This window comes from Rhinopithecus bieti, unplaced genomic scaffold (assembly GCF_001698545.2).
Source record: "Rhinopithecus bieti isolate Rb0 unplaced genomic scaffold, ASM169854v2 scaffold_57210, whole genome shotgun sequence".
Classification (NCBI taxonomy): Eukaryota; Metazoa; Chordata; class Mammalia; order Primates; family Cercopithecidae; genus Rhinopithecus; species Rhinopithecus bieti.
The window spans coordinates 236348-258579 of NW_016823439.1; the positions used below are offsets into that span (position 1 = coordinate 236348).

The 22232-nt window shown below is 43.8% G+C and overlaps 1 protein-coding gene and 1 long non-coding RNA gene across 6 annotated transcripts in view; one reads left to right on the forward strand and one right to left on the reverse strand.

The window, feature by feature from the left end:
• Positions 1-4949: 4949 nt before the first annotated feature.
• LOC108521651 (uncharacterized) lies at positions 4950-9271 on the reverse strand. 2 transcript variants are annotated; one of them, XR_001883237.1, is made up of 3 exons: positions 9084-9271; positions 5645-5899; positions 4950-5030 (listed from the first exon to the last, which is right to left on the reverse strand). It is a non-coding gene; the product is annotated as an uncharacterized LOC108521651 (long non-coding RNA). The 2 variants fall into 2 exon arrangements; XR_001883236.1 differs by lacking the exon at positions 5645-5899.
• A 3246-nt stretch (positions 9272-12517) lies between these two features.
• The window catches only part of LPO (lactoperoxidase), a 37552-nt gene continuing 27837 nt past the window's right edge, over positions 12518-22232 (forward strand). For 2 of the 4 annotated variants that reach the window (XM_017861614.1, XM_017861615.1), the window contains exon 1: positions 19100-19406. Coding sequence is in view for 2 of the 4 variants with exons in the window: in XM_017861612.1 (XP_017717101.1) it covers positions 19246-19406 (161 nt within the window). In the remaining 2 variants the exon portion in view is untranslated. Of the gene's footprint in view, positions 13188-19093; positions 19407-22232 lie in introns of those variants that run through there. The other 2 variants (XM_017861613.1, XM_017861612.1) reach the window with 2 other exon arrangements.

Here is a 22232-nt window from a genome sequence, read left to right on the forward strand (position 1 = left end):
GAGTCTCGCTCTGTCGCCCGGACTGGAGTACAGTGGCTAGATCTCAGCTCACTGCAAGCTCCGCCTCCCGGGTTTACGCCATTCTCCTGCCTCAGCCTCCCGAGTAGCTGGGACTACAGGCGCCCGCCACCTCGCCCAGCTAGTTTTTGTATTTTTAGTAGAGACGGGATTTCACCATGTTAGCCAGGATGGTCTCGATCTCCTGACCTCGTGATCCGCCCGTCTCGGCCTCCCAAAGTGCTGGGATTATAGGCTTGAGCCACCGCGCCTGGCCAAGTTTGACATTTTTTAAAAGGGAAATCTGGAAACACTAACTAAGACTGTGATATATAAGCAAGTACTCAAAGATGGTGAGGAAATGAGCCATGTGGATATCTGGAGAATGAGCATTCCAGGCAGATGAAACAGGAAATGCAAAGCTGCGTGCTGGGGCATGGGTGTATTTTGTCTCAACTGCATTAAAACTGATGCAGGATTTTTCTCAGCCCCTTCACTGGACTCACAGCAGGGGTACCCCCTCTACTCAGCCCACCATGCTCAACCTTTTGCACGAGGGAGCACATGAATGAGTGAGTGTGGGGTCCAACCAGCCACTCCAAGTGCCAACACAGGAGCAACCTCCATGCAGGGCCTACAGAGGCACCCAACTAAGGGTGCCCAAAATCCCAAAGGCCCAGAGGGATTGTTACAGTGCTCCTTTAGTTCCACCGTCCACGGACAGTGATATGTTAACAGTTCAGTTGGCCCCTTGCCTCATCACGTGGGGCAGCTGCCCTCCACCAGCAAGGGCAAAGGGCCAGTGTGACAACCTTTCTAGGTACCCGCACTTGGTGGGCCCCAAGCTGTTGTCTAGGGTCCAAGAAAAATGAAGTCACATGGACAGTTGAAGGATGGCGAGGGTGAAGAATTTTATTAAGTGATAAAAATGGCTCACTGGAGAGGGGAGCAGGAGAGGCAATGAGAAGGGCAGGTCATCTTCCCTGAAGTCAGGTTGTCTCTTCACAAAGTCTGGGGTCTCCCCCTCTACCGACTGAGCCTGGGGTCTTTATAGGCACAAGATGGGGAGTGTGTGCTGATTGGTTTGTGAGTATGCAAAAAAAGTTAAAGTGAAAACACCACTCAAAGGTGGGCATGACAGTGTAGAAAACCACTTAGGAAAAGCTAGATATATGTGAAATAGGTGAAGGATGGGGATCAATCAGAGGAAAGCACATCAGACAGGAGGACAAGTTCTCAATCCAGTCTGAGGATTTAACTTATAGCTTGGCTTTCAGGCTTTAAATTGTCTTCGACTTGGAGGTGGGGTTTCATCTGGTACCCACCCCTGTGTGTCTAGGCATTTGGCTGCCTCCTGTTGCTATCATTATATATGAATAATTAGAATAGTTTATGTTGTTAAATTAAACCGGTCTCTAAGCTCCCCTTCAGCAGAGCTGATGAGATGCTCAATGTTGTTATTGTGGCCCCTTCTACTTCCTGGACTCAGTGTAGAGTTCCTATGCCCTAGAAAGGGGCCTCCAATCCATGCTGGTCAGTGCTGGGATGGTCATGCCCCAAGCTCCCAGCTGAGCAGGCTGCTCTCTGCTTACCATGTCCGTCTTCCTCCTTGTGACTAACTTGGCCTCCAAAGACCACAGCCTATAGAGTCCAGTCCCAGATATCCATGTGCCACCCTGTCAGAGGTCCTGTCACATGTAGGAATGCTGCATGAGAGCTGAAATTCCCTGTTTCTTGGTCCTGCATCTCCAGGGTTAACTACCAATTCCTCCATCCTGTAGGCTTCAGCAACCTACCAGTTTCCTCTCCATTCTCCCTCCTGCCCCCACCCACCTCAATTGAGCTCCCTCGCCCTGTGAGCTATATTTGTTTATCAGTTGTGTTTTTGTTTGTTGTTATTTATTTGGTTAGTTTGGTTTATTGTTTATTTGCTTGTTGTTTATTTTGTTTTTCAAAACAAAGGCTTGTTAATCTTCCTAAAGACAAAGAAAATTCTGCCCTCCAGGACACAAAGCTTTAATTGCTCTCTTGAGAGAGGGTGAAGGGAAAGGTATTTTTAGTCTTTGAACAGAAGAAAATTAAGATCTCAATCGCATTAACATCTCTGGAATCCTTCCCCAGCTCTCCACCTCCAGGACCACCAGGACTACCATTAGTTCCTACCTTCATCATTGCAACAGGGTGCCTCCTGACCTTCCTCTCTCCAGTCCTACCCTCCAACTCTTCCCCACCCTAAAGCCAAGTGATCTGTCTAGAGCAATAATCTGATGACCCATAAAATCTCTTTGCCAATTAAGGAACAGGCACATGTTCCAGTTCAGACCAGTGAGATGTAAGAAAAGCCTTGCCAGGATTTTTGGGAAAGCTATTCTTTCTCTTCTGTGAGATTCTCTGCCTTCCCCTGCAGAGGGTTGTGTGCCATTTTGCCTGTGAGGGAAGGATGGAGTTGAAGCTGAGAGGAAGCAAAGCCAGAAGAACTGCAGGATGAAGGAAGCCAGGCCCATTGAAGTAAGTCAACCCTAAAGTCAATCCTATCCCTGGACTCTTGTTAGAGGTGTTTTTTGTTTGTTTGTTTTTTTAAATGATCAAAAAATATGGAACAATTATTGGTTGCATAGCAATGTGAATACTTGGCAAAAATGAACAGTACACTTAAACATGGTTAAGATGGTAAATTTTATATTATGTGTATTTTACCACGACTAAAAAAAATTATGCCAACAACAGCAACACAAATATGGAACAAATCGTATAATTACCATCCATGTGGCCAGCATTCAATTTGAAATTTGCCTTGTTAGTTAAGCCAATTTGAGCTAGTTTGTTGGTGACCTGGACGCAGCAAACATATGCTAAGTAATACGGAATGTATGCCTGGAAGTAGGCATCCTGCAATTAACAGGCTTATACTTGATGGAATTGGCTGAAGAGATAGGGCTTGATCCTGAGCTAGAAAGTTAGCGATCCTGTTTAAGGATTGTGAAATAGAACTGGTTTCTCTGCCTGTTGAAATTTAATGTGCAAAAAAATCACCTGGGGATCTTGTTCAAATGAAGATCCTGATTTGGTGGGAACTGAGAGTCTGTATTCCTAACAGTCTGCATTCCTGAGAGAATGCAGGCTTGTTAGGATGCCAGGTGATGCCACTGCTGCTGAGCCGTGGACCACACTTCGGATAGCAAGGAGTTACGCTGATGTGCCTGGGAATGGGGACCATATACTATGCAGGCTGTTGCATTAGGAGGATGGTGGGGAAGATTTGTTATGCCCAGACCCTGTATTCCCCGAAGAAGTCCACCAGAATCCGGAGTCAAAGCCAAGCGGCAAGGATCTTTAATGCAAGTTCGAACTTGGTCCCTCTGTTTTACAACATACAAGAGGGCCCTGAATGATGCATGTGGCCGCTTTTTATAGCCCGATGCATACAGGATATGTAAGGTTACAGAGGTACAAAGGAATTCTTTTGGTTGCAGCATTACAACTGGTAATTGGTTAATACAATTAACAGTTTTCCATTTGTTCCCGCGCATTTAGTAAAACTACAAACGGTTGTGATCTTATCAGGGGCTCTCTAGGTGGTGTTTCTGAGATGTGTGGGGGGATGTGTTTGTGTTGGGCTCAGGAAGTTGGGACAAAATAGGGGATTGTGTTTGTACTGGGTCCAGGACTAAGATATGTGGCAGACACCGGTAATTAGAGCAGGACAGAGACTTTCACAACGTTTGTCCTTACAATGTCCGGAGTCTATAGATAACCTAATTAACCTAATCGGTTAGGTCCGGGGTCGATCTTTAACTAGGCTGAGGGCGCCGCCCGGGCTGTCAGGGCGCCGCCCGGGCTGCTTGCCTGTGGACTTCATTTCTGCCTTTTAGTTTTTTTCATTTGATCTCTTTCATTCCCCCCTTTCTCAGGTACATCTGGAGCCAATCTTGGGTCTTGTAAGTCTGATTCTGTTTCAGCGCTTACAGGTTGGTATTGGGCTCTGAGGACCATGAGCTGTATGGTGTCAAACCTTTCCCTGACAAACCGCAAAATTCTGTTAATAACACAAGGTCCTATGGTAAGCAGAAATAGTAGACTTAGCAGGGGTTCAAGGAAGGGGGCTAACAGGGGAAACATAGAGGAATTTTACCATTGTCATCATGACACTGAGATTACAAACTTTACAAAGTAATACAATATTACAAAGTAAGTGGAGGCAGGATGAGAGCACAGGATGGTGTTAACATTAAAATTGCTAATGAAATTTTGGGCACGCATAGTCATTGATAACATTTTATCAGGAAATAGGGTTTGAGAGCAGACAACCTGACTGACCAAAATTTATTAGGTGGGAATTTCCTCATCCTAATAAGCCTGAGAGCACTACAGGAGGCCGGGGCTTATTTCATCCCTTCGGCTTCAACTGTAAAAGGCGGCACGCCTCCAAGGGGGTCGTTTATAGGCCTACCCTTAGAGCGCATTCTCTTTCTCAGGGATATTCCTTGCTGAGAAAAAGAATTCAGCGATATTTCTCCTATTTGCATTCAAAAAGAGAAGAAATATGGCTCTGTTCCGTCCGGCTCACCGGCGGCCAGTTCAAGGTTACCTCCCTTGTTCCCAGAACATCACTGTTATCCTGTTCGTTTTTTCAAGATGCCCAGATTTCATATTGTTCAAACACACATGCTCTACAAACCATTTGTGCAGTTAACTCAATCATCACAGGGTCCTGAGGTGACATATATCCTCCTCAGTTTACAAAGAAGATGATGGGACTAAGAGATTAAAGACACAGGAAATTACAGAAGTATTAAAGTAAAGACAGACATAAGAAATTACAAAAGCATTAATTTCGGAGAACTAATAAAATGTCCATGAAATCTTCATATTTTATGTTTTTCTGCCGTGGCTTCAGCCAGTCCCTCCATTCAAGGTCTCTGACTTCCCGCAACATTCTTTCTCCCTTTTTCTCTATATAAATGTGCCATGGCGATGAAGGCTAGTTCGTTCTCTCGATTGTGGCATAGGATTTTTTTGACTGGTCCAGCACACTAAAAACAAACCGATTAAACAGAGACACATAATTCCAAAATTTACTGCAGTAGAGTTCTCAATAGACCTAATCCAAGTCGTGGGGTTTAATCCATAAAGAATTTTTTTTTTTTTTTCCACTTGATCTAATGCCTCAGTTCCAGGCACAATATTTAAATGACTTTGAGAGGCTTCAAAATTTGTTGCTCTAATTTAGAAATGTCTAAAGTGAGATTATCTCCTCTTCCCTGTAGATGGCGTTTTGCCATGTCCCAGTGATGTTTAGACTCATTATAAACTTGGGGTGTAATACAAAAATCTGAAGTATTCCAGTCACACTGTAACTGGAAACAATACCTAATGGAAATATTTATCATCAATTCTTTTTCCTCCGGTTAGGCAGGGCAACAATTTCTGTGGGACCAGGTACCTACACACTATTATTAACATATATTTTAATAGGATTATCCATCCATGTAACTGCCCGAATTAAGGGCGGGAAAGGCACATAAGCCCAGTAGGTATAATTAGCTGCAGCTGCTCCTGCAGGCATGGGGAGACTTACCACCGTTGATACAACCATTAAAGCTGCAAGCAGCATTTTTTTTTTTTTTTTTTTTGAGGTTTGTGTCACCTTTGTGCTGGCTAGGCTTTTTCCAGCTAACAGCGTCAGCTTCTTTAACTGTGCCCAGGTTGGCAGCTTTGCCTTCCTGGTGCGTGGTGACTTTATCTGTGTTTCCAATATCACCACTTGATTTATCCTGACAGTCAATGGTGCTCGATTGCGGTGTTTCCGTCTCCGTGGAGGCGCTTTTCTTTGCATCTCCGATGGGTTCATTGTAGAACTTCAAATGTTTAGTGGGTATCCAAATAGGAAGCTGATTTTCTCCTAGTGAAACACAAGCAAAACTTCTTCCCCAGGTTATTACCTTCCTCTATTTCTCATGTCCTATTTTTGTTGTAACAAAGTGAACAGTTGGTTTAACTGATTATCTATGCTATATTTAATCAGAGCTGTCTTAACATCCTTTGTAGCCTGTACTACCTATACAGAATCTGATATAATATCAGCAGGTTGATTAAAATCTTTTAACATTGTAATGACTCCAACCAAGTCTGCCCTTTGAGCTGATTGATACTGAGTTTTGACTACTCACTCCTTTGGCCCTGTGTAAGCTGCTTTTTCATTGCTGGAACCATCAGTGAATACTGTCAGAGCATTTTCTAAAGGTTTATGTCTGGTAATTTTAGGTAAAATCCAAGTAGTCAATTTTAGAAACTGGAAGATTTTTGTTTTTGGGTAATGATTATCAATAATTCCCACAAAATCAGCAAGGCCAATCTGCCACGCACCGGAATTGATAAAGGCTCGTTTAACTTGTTCGTTCCCTGAGGTAATACTTTCCACTGAAACCTGGTGGCTGGTTCTTTATTATTTATGGCTGGTAAAGTAAAGGCAAATTTTTCACAATCTTGCTCTGCCAGAGGAATGGTAAAAAAAAGCAATCCTTAAGATCAATTATAATTAAAGGCCAGTCTTTTGGGATCATGGCTGGAGAGGGCAATCCAGGTTGGAGAGGCCCCATGGGTTGAATTACAGCGTTTACAGCTCTTAAGTCCATTAACATACGCCATTTGCCTGATTTTTTTTGAATTACAAATACAGGAGAATTCCAGGGTGAGAATGAAGGCTCAATGTGTCCCTTTGCTAATTGTTCCTTTGCTAATAAGTGTAAAGCCTCCAGTTTTTGCTTTGGTAGCGGCCACTGATTTAAAGCAATGACAGAGATATCTGCTCCTGTGTCTACCAACCCTTCAAACTGTTTTCCTTGAATAATGGCCTTACACACAGGTCTGCTCTCAGAGACCAGACTTGCCCAATATGCAGCTTTTCCTGCCAGATCAGTGCTTCCGAACCCTCCTGTTCTTTTTATTTTACTGTTCCCAACTTTAATATAAGGTAGGAGTAATAATTGAGCAATCCTGTCTCCTGGACTGGCACTCCAAGGAATTGAGGAACTAATAACCAATTGAATGTCACCTTCATAGTCTGAATCAACCACACCAGTATGAATTTGAACGCCTTTTAGATTTAAACTTGATCTTCCTAAGATTAGTCCTACAGTCCCCTCAGGCAATGGGCCGTATACCCCTGTGGGGATTTTTTTTTTTTTTGGAGGCTCCCCTGGAAGCAGAGAGACTACTTGTAAAGTACACAAATCTACTGCTGCACTGCCACTTGTGGCGGGGGATAATTGCTGTATTGTGATAACTGGCTTATTCCCTGAGACACTTGCGACAGTGGGGGTTGTTATTCCTGAAAACCCTGAGGAACAAAGGGCTGAATTGGGAATGCCCCAGTTTGTTGCGGGGCCTGAGGCTGGCCCCTCCTCTCATTTTCCGACAGCGGTTGCCCATTTTTATCATATTTAGAACGACATTGATTACTCCAATGTTGTCCCTTTTTACATCTTGGACATAGGCAATTCTTTTTTAGATGACCAATTTGACCACAATTATAACATTTTCCCCCAAATGTTTTCACTTGTCCTCCTAAAGCAACTCCTGTGATCGCCTGAGCCATAAGCATAGCTTTATGCATAGCTCCTCCAATTCCATCGCAGGCTTTAACGTACTCTGAGATTACATCTGATCCTGCGGAAACTCTTCCTTCTAATGGCTTAATGGCTGATTGACAATCCGGATTGGCGTTTTCATATGCCATCAACTCCACTATGACTTTATGGGCATTCTCATCGGTAATTGACTTTTGAGCAGCATCTATGTTAATTGGAGGATTGGCAGTCCTATTTTTTTTCGGACCTGTACTTGTGCCCCATCAATCCACCAAGTCTTAAATTGTAAAAATTGAGAGGGTGAGAGTGATGATTTTGCCAGAATCTCCCAATCATAAGGAATGAGTCTATGTCCATGAGCAATGGAATCTAATAATGTTCTCATGTAAGGAGAGTTGGGTCCATACTGTTTTACTCCTTCTTTCATCTCTTTTAGCATTTTTATAGAAAAGGACTGATATCTGGCTTCAGCTACGGGAGGCTCTCCCTCTTGGGCCCCTTCTCCAGGTGGTCTTGCTTCTAATATTACTGGGAATTGCCACGCCTCAATATCTCCCTGTTTTCTTGCCTCATCGATAATTTTATGTATTGCACTACCTTGTGTACTAGGCGGTGCTGTAGGATTAAGTCTCATGGTGGGCGGCTGAGGATATGGCACCCTGCCCTGTGGCACTGGAAGTGTTCCTGGCTGTCCATACAGATTTTCTGGGGGCTGCTGATACTGCAGTTCAGCTGGCGGCCAGTATTGATAGGGTACTGGCGGCTGGATCTTACTTTCTACCTGCTGATATTGTGGACACTGTATTTGGATTGGCATTGCCGTGACAGAGACTCTATCTTTTTCTATTTGATCTTCTTTTGGAGTTTGTACTTGTTTAACCTGCATTTGAGGTTCTAAGGTTGCAGGCATCTGAGCTGTTGTAAGAGGAGTTGGCCATCGTGGTTTAGACTCTGATGGCTCTGCTAATTTTGGATCTTTTTCCTCTAATTTTAACGTTTCAGGATATATTACTTCCTGTAATTGATTATTGTCAACATTTTGCGTTGACCGAGCCATTACCGGCTCTGCTACACATTTACAGTGTGAACTTTCTTTTCTTTTCCGGGATTCTATCCCTGCCTCTTTTTCACAATCTACTGCACAGCTTTTAGGGACATCAGAAATTGGAATGTTATCTTCTTCTGTTTGCAACGGTTCTAAAGCTACTTTAACAATGACCCAATCATTCCATACTGTAAGCGGGATGATTTTACCTTCCCTACTTGCTTGTTTTAATTCTTTGCCAATTTTTTCCCAATCTTTTAGATCTAAAGTTCCCTGTTCCGGAAACCATGGACAAAACTGTTCTATTGTTTGAAAGAGCGTATTTAGATTTTTGGTAGACACTTTAACTCCCCCTCTTTTTAAGAGAATTTTTATAAAGCTGCGATAAGAGGCATATTTACTTTTAGTTTGCCCCATTGTTACCCTAGGTTCTTCCGAGCGCACAAGCTTACCGCAAGGCTGACTGTAGACGTACTCGGGAGTCTCTCGTCGACTTGTCCTCAATGACCACGCTCCAGCGTACCTTCACCTTAGAGAAAAGCTTCCACGTTGGGCACCAGATGAAGGGGTGGCCTGCCCCTCCACACTTGTGGGTGTTTCTCGTTAGGTGGAAACGAAAGACTTGAGAAAAGGAATAAAACACAGAGACAAAGTGTAGAGAAAGAAAAGCGGGGCCCAGGGGACCGGCGCTCAGCTTACAGAGGACCCACGCCGGCACCGGCCTCTGAGTTCCCTTAGTATTTATTGAGAATTATCTTAGTCATTAAAAGGATAAGGGAGTGGCTGGACAATAGGATTATTGTAGGGAGGAAATCAGCAGTAAGACATATGAAAAAATCCTTGTAATATGAATAAGTTTAAAGGAAAATGCTGTGCCTTGAGATGTATATGCGACATCTCCATAAACCTTTTAGCAGTATTGCTCCAGCAAGTCCCACCTTATTCCTAAAGGCGGTTTCTCCTCACTCAGTAAGCAAGGCACACAATGGGTATTACCCGGAGATGTTCCATTGCCCAGGGAGGGGCAGGAGACAAATGTTTTTCTCTTTCTTGAGATTAAAGAGAATGGTGATGACCTTTAACCATAAGCAGCCTTTAGGCACTTGTTTAACAAAGCACATTCTGCACCGCCCAAAATCCTTTTAACCTTAAGTCACCACAGCACATGTCTCTTGCAAGGACAAGGTTGGAGGTAAGGTCACAGATTAACAGCATCTCAAACACAGAACTAAATGGAGTCTTTTATGTCTACTTCCTTCTATATAGACACAGTAACAGGCTGATCTCTCTTTCTTTTCCCCACACTCCCCAACCCCGGAAGTGTTCAAGCAGTGACTTGATGACCATCTGTCAGCTTTAATGTAAATAAATATGACCTGGGGATTTTGTGAAAATGCAGATTCTGATTTGGTACATCTGGGTGGGGCCTGAGATTCTGTATTTCTGAGTATGTCCCAGAATATTCCAATGCTGTAAGACTTTGGACCATACCTTGAGGAACAAAGATGTAGTGGGGAATCCTACAGAGGGTAGAAAGTTCAGCTAGATTAGTAGTTTCCAAATCTGCCTGTATGTCAGACTCACCCAGGAGATTTATTAGAAATAAAGGTTCTCCAACTCTAATGCCAGAGCTGGAATTCTGTAGACCAGGAGCAGAGTCTGGATGCCTGTATTTTTCCCAAGCTTTCCACTGCTTCAGATTAGCCTTTGGGAATCACTGAACCAGAGGCTTCTTAAATGTTGTTCAAACTCTAAGCTTACTTTTTAAAAGAATCAGACAAATATAAATCAGGATGAGGCAAAGCCAGGCTGACTAAAATCCCCTTGCTATATTTACTTGGCAAATATCACCAGGTTCAAAACACTGCCCTGTTATTTTATGAGTCCTAGATCTATGCTTAACTCCATTTCTAGAGAATTAACATCTCCTGTATTTTTGCAGATTGGAATTACATTGCCCTCTTACAGTAGCCTAATTAATGATTTCTAGAACTCCATCAACTTGAAGTGAAACAACATAATTATGTTTTAAAAAAAAGGAACTTCCACATTAGATTTCTTGGAGAATGTTTCAAAAGATAAAAATAGCAAGGAAATCTAGGATTGTGTGACACATCGAAAACATCCCACAAACGGGAATCGTCCCAGTTGAGTCTGTTAGGTCATGGTCTCTTGCTCTCATTGCAGCTGTGAGCAGGGAATTGCAGATCCCTAATCTGAGGCTGTAAAGTTTTTATTGCTACAGATTTTATAAGTTCTAGGAGGTCAGAATCTCAGGCAGATTTGATCAGTTTCTGTTTTTCTTGCTCATTCATCATTTTCTCTTTTGACATAGCCACAAATGGGAGGGTTCGTGAAGGCAGGCCAGGGCCAGGTTTTAGAACTTGGGGCTGGAGGGAGAGGCTGGACTTTTACCCTACTGCAGGGGTTAGAAGGGCCAATTGAATTTGTAGGATGTGAAATCCAGTAAGGACCATGATTAAACTGCCAGGAGTGGCAGTGCCTCAGTCACTGGATCCAAATTCAGGGCAAATTTTCAGAGTTTAGACACAGAAAGCTAACAGTGGGGCCGTCACCTCATGTGGGGCCAGGTACTGAGGTCAAAATGGGCCCCCTAAAATCTGTACCAAGAAGGGAAAAGAGAAAACATGAGTTACTATAAGCAATGCAGGCTGGTTTTCAGCTGTCAGGCTAGAAAATTCTGCTAGGCTTTATTTCAGCAGACAAACATCATCAGCTATGCAGTAGCCGGGTCCACAGGGACTTCAGAGAGGTGAGAGCAACTAGCCTAGGTTGCTGAGTTCAAGAGCAGAAACCCTGCCTGGGCCAGCTGCTGTCCTTAGGCTGAAGATGGACTATTTCAAATCCATGTGACCAAAAGAGGGCAAAACTAGAGCTGGCTCCTTGGGGGACAGGGTGGTGCCATGGCCCCCATCACCTCCTTTTTTCTTCCCATTAGATAGCAAGCAGCTCATTGGAGAGCCACACAGTCACCAGGACAGAGAGAATGTCCAGCAGCAGAAGCCAAAAAAAGAAAATTTCCCTCTCTCCCCTGTCTGTGGCATGCAACCCAGCCATGAGGACGTGGGGTTGAAGCCATTTCCTTTTTCAGTTTCAGCTTCTGACCCTCCTCAGGATTGGAAGTGGAGATTCAGAGGAGGCTGGCATGGTGAAAGCATGACGTCTCAAGAACCAGCTCGTGCTGAAGTCACTGCTCACCTTCCTGTCTCAGGGATGCTCCTGATGCTAATCACTTTGTGTGAATCATGCTCTACGTGTCTGCACGCCTGAGCCCAGCTTATCCTCATGGCACCCTGTGAGGTGGGCTGCTGCTCCTACTCCCACTTGCCAGAAGAGGAAGCTGAGGCTCAGAGACTGAGTGACCCTTGGAGTTACAGCCACCGAGCAGGGTCATCAGGGCCCTATGAGATTTCCTTCCGACTCCGCTCTGAACTCACTCTCGGTGGCCCAAGCTGGACGCCTCCCCCAGGGAACACCATAGTGGCCAAGAAAACACAGAGCACAGGTTACATTTGGCTCACGTTCCTGGAGTGTCCATTGTAGGTTGCTGTGAAGTAAATTTTAAATTTTTATATAAAAGCAAACAGGCTCATGCCTGTAATCCCAGCACTTTGGGAGGCCGAGGTGGGCAAATCACAAGGTCAGGAGATCGAGACCACGGTGAAACCCCGTCTCTACTAAAAATACAAAAAATTAGCCAGGCGCGGTGGCGGCCGCCTATAGTCCCAGCTACTTGGGAGGCTGAGGCAGGAGAATGGCAGGAACCTGGGAGGCGGAGCTTGCAGTGAGCCGAGATCGAGCCACTGCATTCCAGCCAGGGGGACAGAGCGAGACTCCGTCTAAAAAAAAAAAAAAAAAGCAAACAGATAAGTTATTGAGTGGGACATAAAAGCATGAATTTGAAAGTTAAAATGTAAGATATTGACCTTTTACTTAATAATAATGTAACAATATTGCTTTATTAATTGTGACAAACGTACCATTGTAAAATAAGATAATCATAATGGAAATTGGGTGTGGAGTGTACAGAAACTCTGTATTATCTTTGTAATAATATGATAAATCTAAAATTGTTCCAAAATAAAAATCTTTCTCTTAAAAAAGTAAGATATCAAAGAAATTTTAGAATCTCAGTTTCCTTCAGGGGTACCTGGTCACGATTATCTTTTGTTAGAGGCATATCAGAGGCCGTGTTGCTCACTGAGTGGAAGCACATTCCACAGTGCACTCTTATGGTCTCTTGGAAAGCCTGTATTCATTTAAAGAGAGTAGGACAGTGAAGATTCTTTCACTTCCTCTCCCCGGCCTCTGTCCCCTTCTTAGCATTGTGAGAAGAGTGAGAGGCAATAACCACTTCACCCTCCCCAGGTTCCCACCAGAGTGGAAGGAATTCCATCACAAACAGAGACCGTTTGAGCGTTTCACCCCGTTCCAGCCTCCACCACAATCTTCCAGAGCATCTATTATCCTCATGTACCCCAAAATCATCAGGGCGGAGCCCCAGGAGGGAAGTAGTGAGAATTCAGCCATTTACAGTAAGTCCTAGGGAGCACACACCCTGCACCCTGCCCCAACCTGTGGGTTAGTCAGCAAGCAGGGCAGGACGCCTTCTCGGGGCACCTACTCAGGACCCCAGCCTCCCTCCAGCATAGACACCTAAGAAGGCAGCTTTGCAAGCCTGGGCGCGAAGCAAGCATGAGTTCTGTTGCTTCTAAAAGATTCTTTCAGCATCTGGGAAATAGGCATTGAATTTCCATCTTAGGTTTGGAAAAGGAGGCTTGAACTGTTATTTTCTCCCAACTGTAAATAAGACAAGATTCAGTCGTTCATTATGATCTCTTGGCTCTCTCTGTTCCTTTCCAGCTTGTGATGGGCAGTAGGGGCTCTAAATCAAGGAAAATAGAAGAGAAAAGAGAAAAATTCAGAAATTATTCCTTCTAGCTACATTTTTTAAAAAATTATTTTTAAGGTTTTTTAAGAGACAGGGTATTGCTCTGTCACCCAGGCTGGAGTACAGCGGCACTATCATGGCCCACTGTAACCTTGAACTCCTGGCCTCAAGGGATCCTCCTGCTTCAGTCTCGGAAAATACTGGGATTATAGGTGTGAGCCACCACACCCAGCCCTAGCTACACCTTAGTGCAGTATTTCATTCAGGCTAGAAAATGGTCTTCAGAGACAGCTTTAGAACTGACAGTCAAGAACTTGGACTTGAATGACTGAATCAAGCCAAGGTAATTTTTACACCAGTGTCATCATCTTTATCATCAAAGCAAATCTTATTGATTGCACAATGTAATTTACAGCTCTTGAGAAGTTTCTGATTTAATTTGGGCAAGAGGAAAGATGCATAGAGACAATAAATAGGAAAAGCAAAGGGGAGAAAAAGAATTAGTGTGCAATGCTTTCTGGAGCTTGGCAGACAGGGATGGCTTCATGGAGAAGAGAAGGCTTGAGCTAGATATTGGACTTGGACAAGAAGGGAGCGAACGAGTCCGGTATGGAGAATGGCAGACGAACAAAGGGTCAGGAATGTGCATGGCATGTCAGGGAATGAATAGTTTACTTGGCTGCAACAAAAAGCTTGGGTAAAGGTGCAATATGTGATAGGCTGGGATAGATACAGGCTTAGGCAGTACAGGGCCTTGGCTAATACCTAAGACCTGGGTAGTGGGGTGCTGTGTACAGAAAACTTTACCATAAATGGGCATGTGGTTTTGGGGCAGACTCAGGAAGACTAGTGAGAAGGCTATGACATTGGAGCAAAATAATTGTAAATTTTTTGCAATTACAGAAATTGGGGCCGGGCGCAATGGCTCACACCTATAATCCCAGCACTTCGGGAGGCCAAGGTGGGTGGGTCAGTTGAGGTCAGGAATTCAAGACCAGCCTGGCCAACACAGTAAAACGCTGTTTCTACTAAAAATAGAAAAAATTAGCCAGGCATGGTGGCGCAAGTGTGTAGTCTCAGCTACTTGGGAGGCTGAGGCAGAAGAATCACTTGAACTCAGGAGGCAGAGGCTGCAGTGAGCCAAGATATTTCCACTGCACTCCAGCCTGGGCAATAGAGTGACACTCTGTCTCAAAAAAAAAAAAAAAAAAAAAAAAAAAAAAAAAATGGAGGTACTTCAGGGCAGGGCAGAACCAGAATGTGGGGAAGTCAAGGAAGCCACAGTTGCAAGAGATTTATGAAGGAAAAATGGACAGGATTCGGTGACCAAGAAGATGGGAGGAAGGAAGAGAAAAGAGGGAAAGAAAAAAAGAGAAGTACCCAGGGTGTCTCCCTGGTTTCCAACTTGAGTGACTGAGAGAATGATCACATTCCCAGCAGAATTTTTCTTCTTTCTCAACAAGATATTTCCTGTTTTTTTGTTCCTGGTTGTCCCTCAGAACTAAGGAAAAACAGCCTTTGGGATAGTTGTCCTCCTGCCCCATCCCAGCTGGTCCTAAGAGTAAGAACATAGGATTCTCATCCCCCTTTTATATAAAGAGAACCTGAAGGTGTGTAATGTGTACAAGACTGTACAATGAGGCAGAAGCTGACTGGCACTGGGACCTACAAGATCTATTGATTCACAATTGAATTTTAAACATCACAGCCCAAGGGAACCAACACAATTACTTAGTGGACCCATTTCTCTTTCCAGAGAAGGAAACTGAGGCCTCTGAATAAAGAGTAATTTCCCCAATGTCACATGCTGCTGACTAGCAAGCTAGGACTAGAGCCAGGCTTGCTGAGTTTTAATAATCCAGTGCTCCTTGCATTTTTGCTAGTTGCTTTGTCACATCTGTATGCACGTGCATGTGCAAACACATACACACACACATATACATGCTTGCTTGCTTGAGAAACAGGGCATTTATTGGCATGATATTTTCTTTATGGACTTATCACAAAGCATATCAGACTGCTCACAGAATAACAATAGCAATCAAGATTGTTTTTTGTTTAAAATACTGTGTTTCTTTATTTGTGGCTTAAGTGGGAGTTGGTTTATTGCCCCATCTCTACTCTGAGCAACTTAGGATTTATTCAGGGTCAGATTGTCTTGCTCCATTGAGGTCTGTCCCCTTTCCCAGCCCTATACCTACATTACCCTGCCAAGGCAGGGAACAGATCTGACAGCTTTTTTGGTTAAGCAAACTTATTAAAATTCATAATTTATCAACTAATTAGGAAGAGAGAGGATTAGGAGTAAGAAAAAAATCAGAAGCACATACTATTAGGTGCTCAGTGAATATTTAAGAGGAACAGGGAAAGAGGGAACACTGAGGGGAAATCGGTGAATGGCGTTAACTGAAAAAAAAAAAAAATTTCCATTAATGAAGAGAAGGAAGAGACAGCATTCTGCCCACCCACCAGGCTGGTTCCCAGGGAAGCCCTTCAGTCCCAACATGCTGTGGCTAATTGGAAAAATTCATTGATCGTAGGTTTGCCAGTTGGAACCCTTATGTTATGCCAATCTCAGAAGCCACCAAGCATCAGATCAATTCTCCCACTAAAAAATACCAGGAGGCCGGGCTCAGTGGCTCATGCTTGTAATCCTAGCACTTTGGGAGGCCCAGGCAGGAGGATCACTTGAGCTCAGGAGTTCTGGACTAGTCTGGGCAACATAGGGACTAGTAGAGAACATCTGTCTCTACAAAAAATTAAAAACTAGTAGGGAATGGTGGCACATACCTGTAGTCCCAGCTACTTGGGAGGCTGAGGTGGGAGGATGGCTTGAGCCCTTGCACTGATTGGTGATCACACTACTGCACTCCAGCCTGGGTGACAGAGTGAGACCTTGTCTCAAAAAAAAAAAAAAAGAAAGAAAGAAAGAAAAAACTGCTGGGAGAAGGTAACAGAGCCTCCTCCTGTCTGCTAGGGAGACATATAACCCATCCCAAATATTTCTTTTTCTCATCTACAAATCCCTCCTCTCTCCAAAGGGGGCTGCCTGGCAATGTTCCCATCCCTTCCAACAGCTCATGCTGCCCCGGGACACCATTCAGAGAAGCTCTGCCATCTGCACACCCCTCCAGAGGCCAGGGACAGCTTAAGCCAGAGTGCCTGGGTTCCTCCCTTCTCTGGGGTAGAACTAGTGGATGAATCCCAAAAGGGGTAAACATGGGCATATAAAGCCATCCTTGGGTCAAGAAGTCTGTTTGTTTGGTGTTCTAGGAAAGCAACAAAAGGAAATGCATTTGAGTCAGGAAAAACAAAACAAAACAAAACAAAAACCCTGCCCAGCTATGAATGACAGCCAAGCCAGCAGACAAGGGTGAAAACAGCTAAGGAAGGGACTAGCTGCGCGCCCATGGGAGACGGCACCTGACATGGGCCCAGTGTGAGAGCTACAATCACCTTACACAAATAGATTGGTCACTGTGTTACTGACCATGAGTATCCTTTGGATCAACCGAAGGTTGTGTATGCAGCATGCAGCATTCTAATTCTAGAAGGTGACAGAGGTGAGCCAGCTATGTCCAAAATCAGTCTCATTTATAAACTGTGTGTTTCTGGGAAGTGTGTATGCATGTTTGTGTATGTGTGTGGGTGTGTGTATGCCATGTGCCAGCAATAGACCTTATCTTCATTGGGTACTCCCTGATGCTGCTGCTGCTATTGCTAAAATATCTTGGACTCTGCACTGTCATATGAGAAGCTATTGGCCTTTTTAGCTTTCTCCTGGACTTTCTGCCTTCCACTCTCCATTTCTCAGGCCAATTTGCCATTCCCACATGGGAAGACATCTACCTGTGCTACAGATTTGACTAGACTGAGATAAACCCATGACAACATGTCATCACATGTCAGCAAAGCTCTAAAATAAAAATTAGCTATAGGACAATAGGCATGTCACTGTCAGATTGACTGCCTCCAGGTGTGCTTCATGCCAATATCAAGGAAGGACCTTACTGGGCTGGAGTTGACACTGCCACATCCTATTTGACCCATTACAGAAAGACCAAATCTAGGACATATCATATCGTGTCATAATATGATAAAACCCAGGAATGATCAGACCTGTATTTTGCTGTTACCCTGACTCCATAACTCACTGTATTTTGTACATAGGAAGCAATGTTATCCCATAGGGTCTTCTAAAAGGAAGTTCCATCTTCAAATTATTCAGAACCAACTAGGTCAAGATCTGCCCAATGACACAACTTCCTGAACACATTAAGCATAAAACTCAGAGGCAAGAACCTTGAGAAGCATGTGCCAAAGTTCAAGGAATGGTCAAAGAAACAATGCTTGGCTAAGGAGATGAAGTGTGTTTCAAAGAAAACAAGAAGAGCCTGATGTCTCACTCACCTCTCCTGGACACCTGCCTTCTTCTGAGATGCCCAGCTCATTTGCCTGGATTCATCACAAGAGAAGCAGTTTTTAGATATATTCCATCATCTAGAGAAAGGAAATATCACTTTTTTGAAGGTGAACCAAGAAGTCTGGTTTAGGGTTGATACATTTTTGACAGTTGCTCCCAGAGTATTTTCAACTCAGAGTATGATTTCGTAAAGAGGCTTATTATATTTTAAATTGTCTGTCCGTAAAATACATTCTCACAAAATTTTGTTTTCTCAGAATCTTCCTATTTCCTTCTTATATGAATCTAATGAGCTTGAATTTCCAAAGTCATTGAGGTAGGAAAGGTATGCAGCATTATACTTGAGCTTTAGGTCAATAATTTATAGGACAGTGGTGGTTTTGTTTTGTTTTGTTTTGTTTTGTTGAGACAGAGTCTCGTCCTGTCACCCAGGCTGGAGTGCAATGGCATGATCTTGGCTCACTGGAACCCCTGCCTCCCAGGTTCAAGTGATTCTCCCACCTCAGCCTCCCAGGTAGCTATTGCTAAAATATTACAGGCATGCACCACCATGCCTAGCTAATTTTTGTGTTTTAATAGAGACGGGTTTTCACCATGTTGACCAGGCTGGTCTCGAACTCAAGTGATCCACCCACCTCAACCTCCCAGATACTGGAGTTTTTTAATGGGCCACCCAATAGAAGGCATGAAGTCATAGAATCTTAATAATCACCAAAACCAACCATTGATTTCACTACTAGAAAATTTGAGACACCAGAAGATGAAGTGACTTGCCTAGAGCCATACAATGGCAGAGGCAGGGACTGCAACCCACTATCCTAATGACAACCTTAGGGCTCTTCTCACCCTTCGGTGGCCAAAAGTGTTTTGAAATTTTGACCAAAAAAAATTAATGTTTATTATCATTTTAAATCCAAAAGATGAATCCATTGGATTCCACAGTAAACTGGGTGGAAAGTAAGGGAGGGATCAAAGGGCAGCGAATATATGAATGGGGAGGAGAACCATTTAGGTTGGTGCAAAAGTAATTGGGGTTTTTGCAATTACTTTTGCATCTACCTAATAATTGTTCATAATTCTAAGAGCTATTCGGATCCCATTAGTAGTTTAAGAGGGACAAATGTGCTCAGGGCGTGCAGCTTTGCCTTCCAGGACTAGATCAGGATCATGCATTTAAGGTGGAAGATGGAAAGAGGAGCTGCTGCACCCACAGTCAGTGGTATTGCATCAACCAATCCCTGCCATTCTGCAGTTTCCTGGTGCATGTGCCCAGAGTCACATGGTATTTCCTGCTAAGCCTCAGCGTTTCCTCCAAGCCACACCAAAATCTTTCCATCTGGGCCTTTCCCAGAAATACATTCTTGCTGGAAGGTATAAAAGACCACCTCCTCCAAGCAGAGCAACTCCCTGGTTGCTGCAAAAAGACAAGGCACTGGACAGGTAAGACTCATCAACTTTCATCTTTCCTGGTTTCTGCAAAGTTGATGATAAAATTTCCTAACGTCTTCTCAGAAAGCTTAGCACTGGATTTGGAGTTGTCTCTATCAGGCATTTTCTGATGCCAGCTTTAGCCACCCCATGGCACACTCCCCTTGTTTGGTATATGAGAGAATGTAATTAAGCCTCCCCCAACCACTGTAGGGGAAAAAGGCTTTTCTGTGTCTGAAAACTATGTCACAGAATCATAGACTCTTAGGGCTGGAAGGTACCATAGACCTCTCTTATCCACCCTGCTTAGGAACTGAGATCTAAGCAATTTAATGTGTCCAAAATCATATGGGAATTTAGGGAAAACCATTGACACAATGGTGCTCCCTGTGCTATTCTTGAGACAGTGTGATGAAATCTGGCCTCTCCACTATAGTGGAAATTTTGCAGTGTTTTAAGGCGTTCTCTAAGCCGGAGCTGTCAGGTCTTCATCTCATGTCCAGCATCTCATGCCTGCCATCTGCAGCAGATCCGACCATCTAGTTTGCCCAGTCCTAGCTGTCTGAAGTGCCCTGTGGACACCTGGCTCTCAAGCAGGTGTGTGACCTGTTTGCAGCAGTACTAGGCAGGCTTCATTTTGGGAGAATGGGATGGTTAAATAATATTTGTTTTTGATGCAATTGTGTGCCTCAAATCTTTTGGTTGAGGTAGATTATTTCAGCTCTAGAGGGCTTGATAAGAGCTATCGCTTCATTCTCATCCTGATCTTGGAGTCACTCAAAAGATCAAGAGAGTGTTCCTGTGGGTGATGAGGCAAGAATTATGGCTTTCCTATTGGCTCACTCCACCACCCTCCACAGGGCTCTTTCCAGTCATGGAAGAGAATTTCACTGACTTCATCCCTTCTTGGGCCTTCCCCCATCTCTTTGGTGACTGCTCAGCAACATTGAGAACCAAAGTCTGGAAGGTCTTGGTACTCAGAGTGTGGTCTGCAGACCAGCAACATCATCATCACCTGGAGCTTACGGGAAGTGCAGACTTTCAGGCCCCTTCTATGACTTTCTGAGTCAGAATCTGCATTTACCCCAATCTCTAGGTGATTAGTAGGCACATTACAGTGTGAGAGGCTTGCCGAGAGACCATCTCTGCCCTCTCCCTCTGCAACCTCCAGATGCCGAACTTCTCTGCTCTAGGAGTTTCATTCATTCAGCATGCACCCAACACCTATTATATTTTGACATACTTAGGTCCTGGAAAACAAATACATAAGATGGAGCCCTTCGGGAGTTCATGGTCTGATAGGGGAAACAGATGTGAAGACAGTAATATGAGATATGGATGAAATATTGTGGGAGGACAGAAAAAAGAACGATCTAACTTTTCCTGCAGAAAACTGGTAAACTTCACAGAGAAGGTGGCATTTGGTCTGGGTTTTGAAGGATGAATAGGAGTTTATTAGGCAGAGAGGGTATTGTATAAGGAAGAGCATGAGTGGAGGCATGGGATTGTGGACCAGCCTGGCATTTGAGGGGCAAAGGCTGTGGCTCTGTCTCCAGATAGTGCTTCATGTCCCAGGGAAGGCTCCAGGCTTTGCTGCAAACCAAAGGGCTTGGGAAATGGTTTCTGCACTCACCATGTTGATAAGAATGCAGATAAATATCCACACATCACAGAAGTCTCTTGTTGGCCTTTTACACTCTAAAGCCCCATGCCCTCTTGCCCTGCGTGGTTCTGGCTGCAGACAGTGTTCCTCTAGAATCTTTTGCATACCCCCTTTTCAGTGACATGACTTGTATTTACCTGGCTCTGATTTTTGTTCACACCCTTCCTTCACACCCACCAAGAACATTGCCAAAGACATGGGAAAATAATTTATCTCTGGCCTTGAAGTCCCCCCTCCTCCACTTTCCAGTGAGGAGAGCATGAAGGGGGTCCCAAAGAAGAGGAGAGGAGAAATGAGTACTTAAGTATTATTTCCTGTTTAATTTTCTCAACTTTCATGTCTTCTTCTATGATCTTGTCTTCCTCAGGCTGTCTCAGGTGATGCCTTTTTTAAAAATGGACTAATTTTTTACCTTGTGTTTGTCATTTATTATGAAATGCATTAGTCATTCAAAGAACAACATAATGAATGCTTGTGCCCACAGCCCTCTTAAAAAAATCAATGATGTGCTGGCTGCCAGGAGCTGGGGGGAAGAGGAAATAGGGAGTTGGTGTTCAATGGGTATAGGGTTTCAGTTTTTACAGGATGAAAATGTTCTAGAGATCCATTGTACAACATGTGAATATACCTGACATTATAGTATTACATAGTTTAAGTGACTAGGATGCTAGATTTTATGCTATGTGGTTTTTTTGGGTTTTTGGTTTTTTTCTTTTCTTTTCTTTTTTTTTTTTTTTTTGGAGATGGAGTCTCACTCTGTCACCCAGCTGGGATGCAGTGGTTCAATCTTGGCTCACTACAACCTCCACCTCCCAGGTTCAAGCATTTCTCCTGCCTCAGTCTCCCCAGTAGCTAGAATTGCCAGTGTATGCCACTACCCCTGGCTAATTTTTGTATTTTTAGTAGAGACAGGGTTTTACCATGTTGGGCAGGCTGGTCTCCAACCCCGACCTCAAGTGATCTGCTACCTTGGCCTCCCAAAGTGCTGGGATTACAGGCATGAGCCACCACACTTGGCCATTTTTTTTTTTTTTTTTTTTTTTTTTTACCACAATTTGTTTTTTAAAGTCAATGATACCTTTTCCTCCAAAACCATCATCTCTGTTTGTTTGAAGGGCAGATTTCTGCTAACTCAATGAACCCTGCAATGGGTCCCCTGAAGTTGCAAAATATGG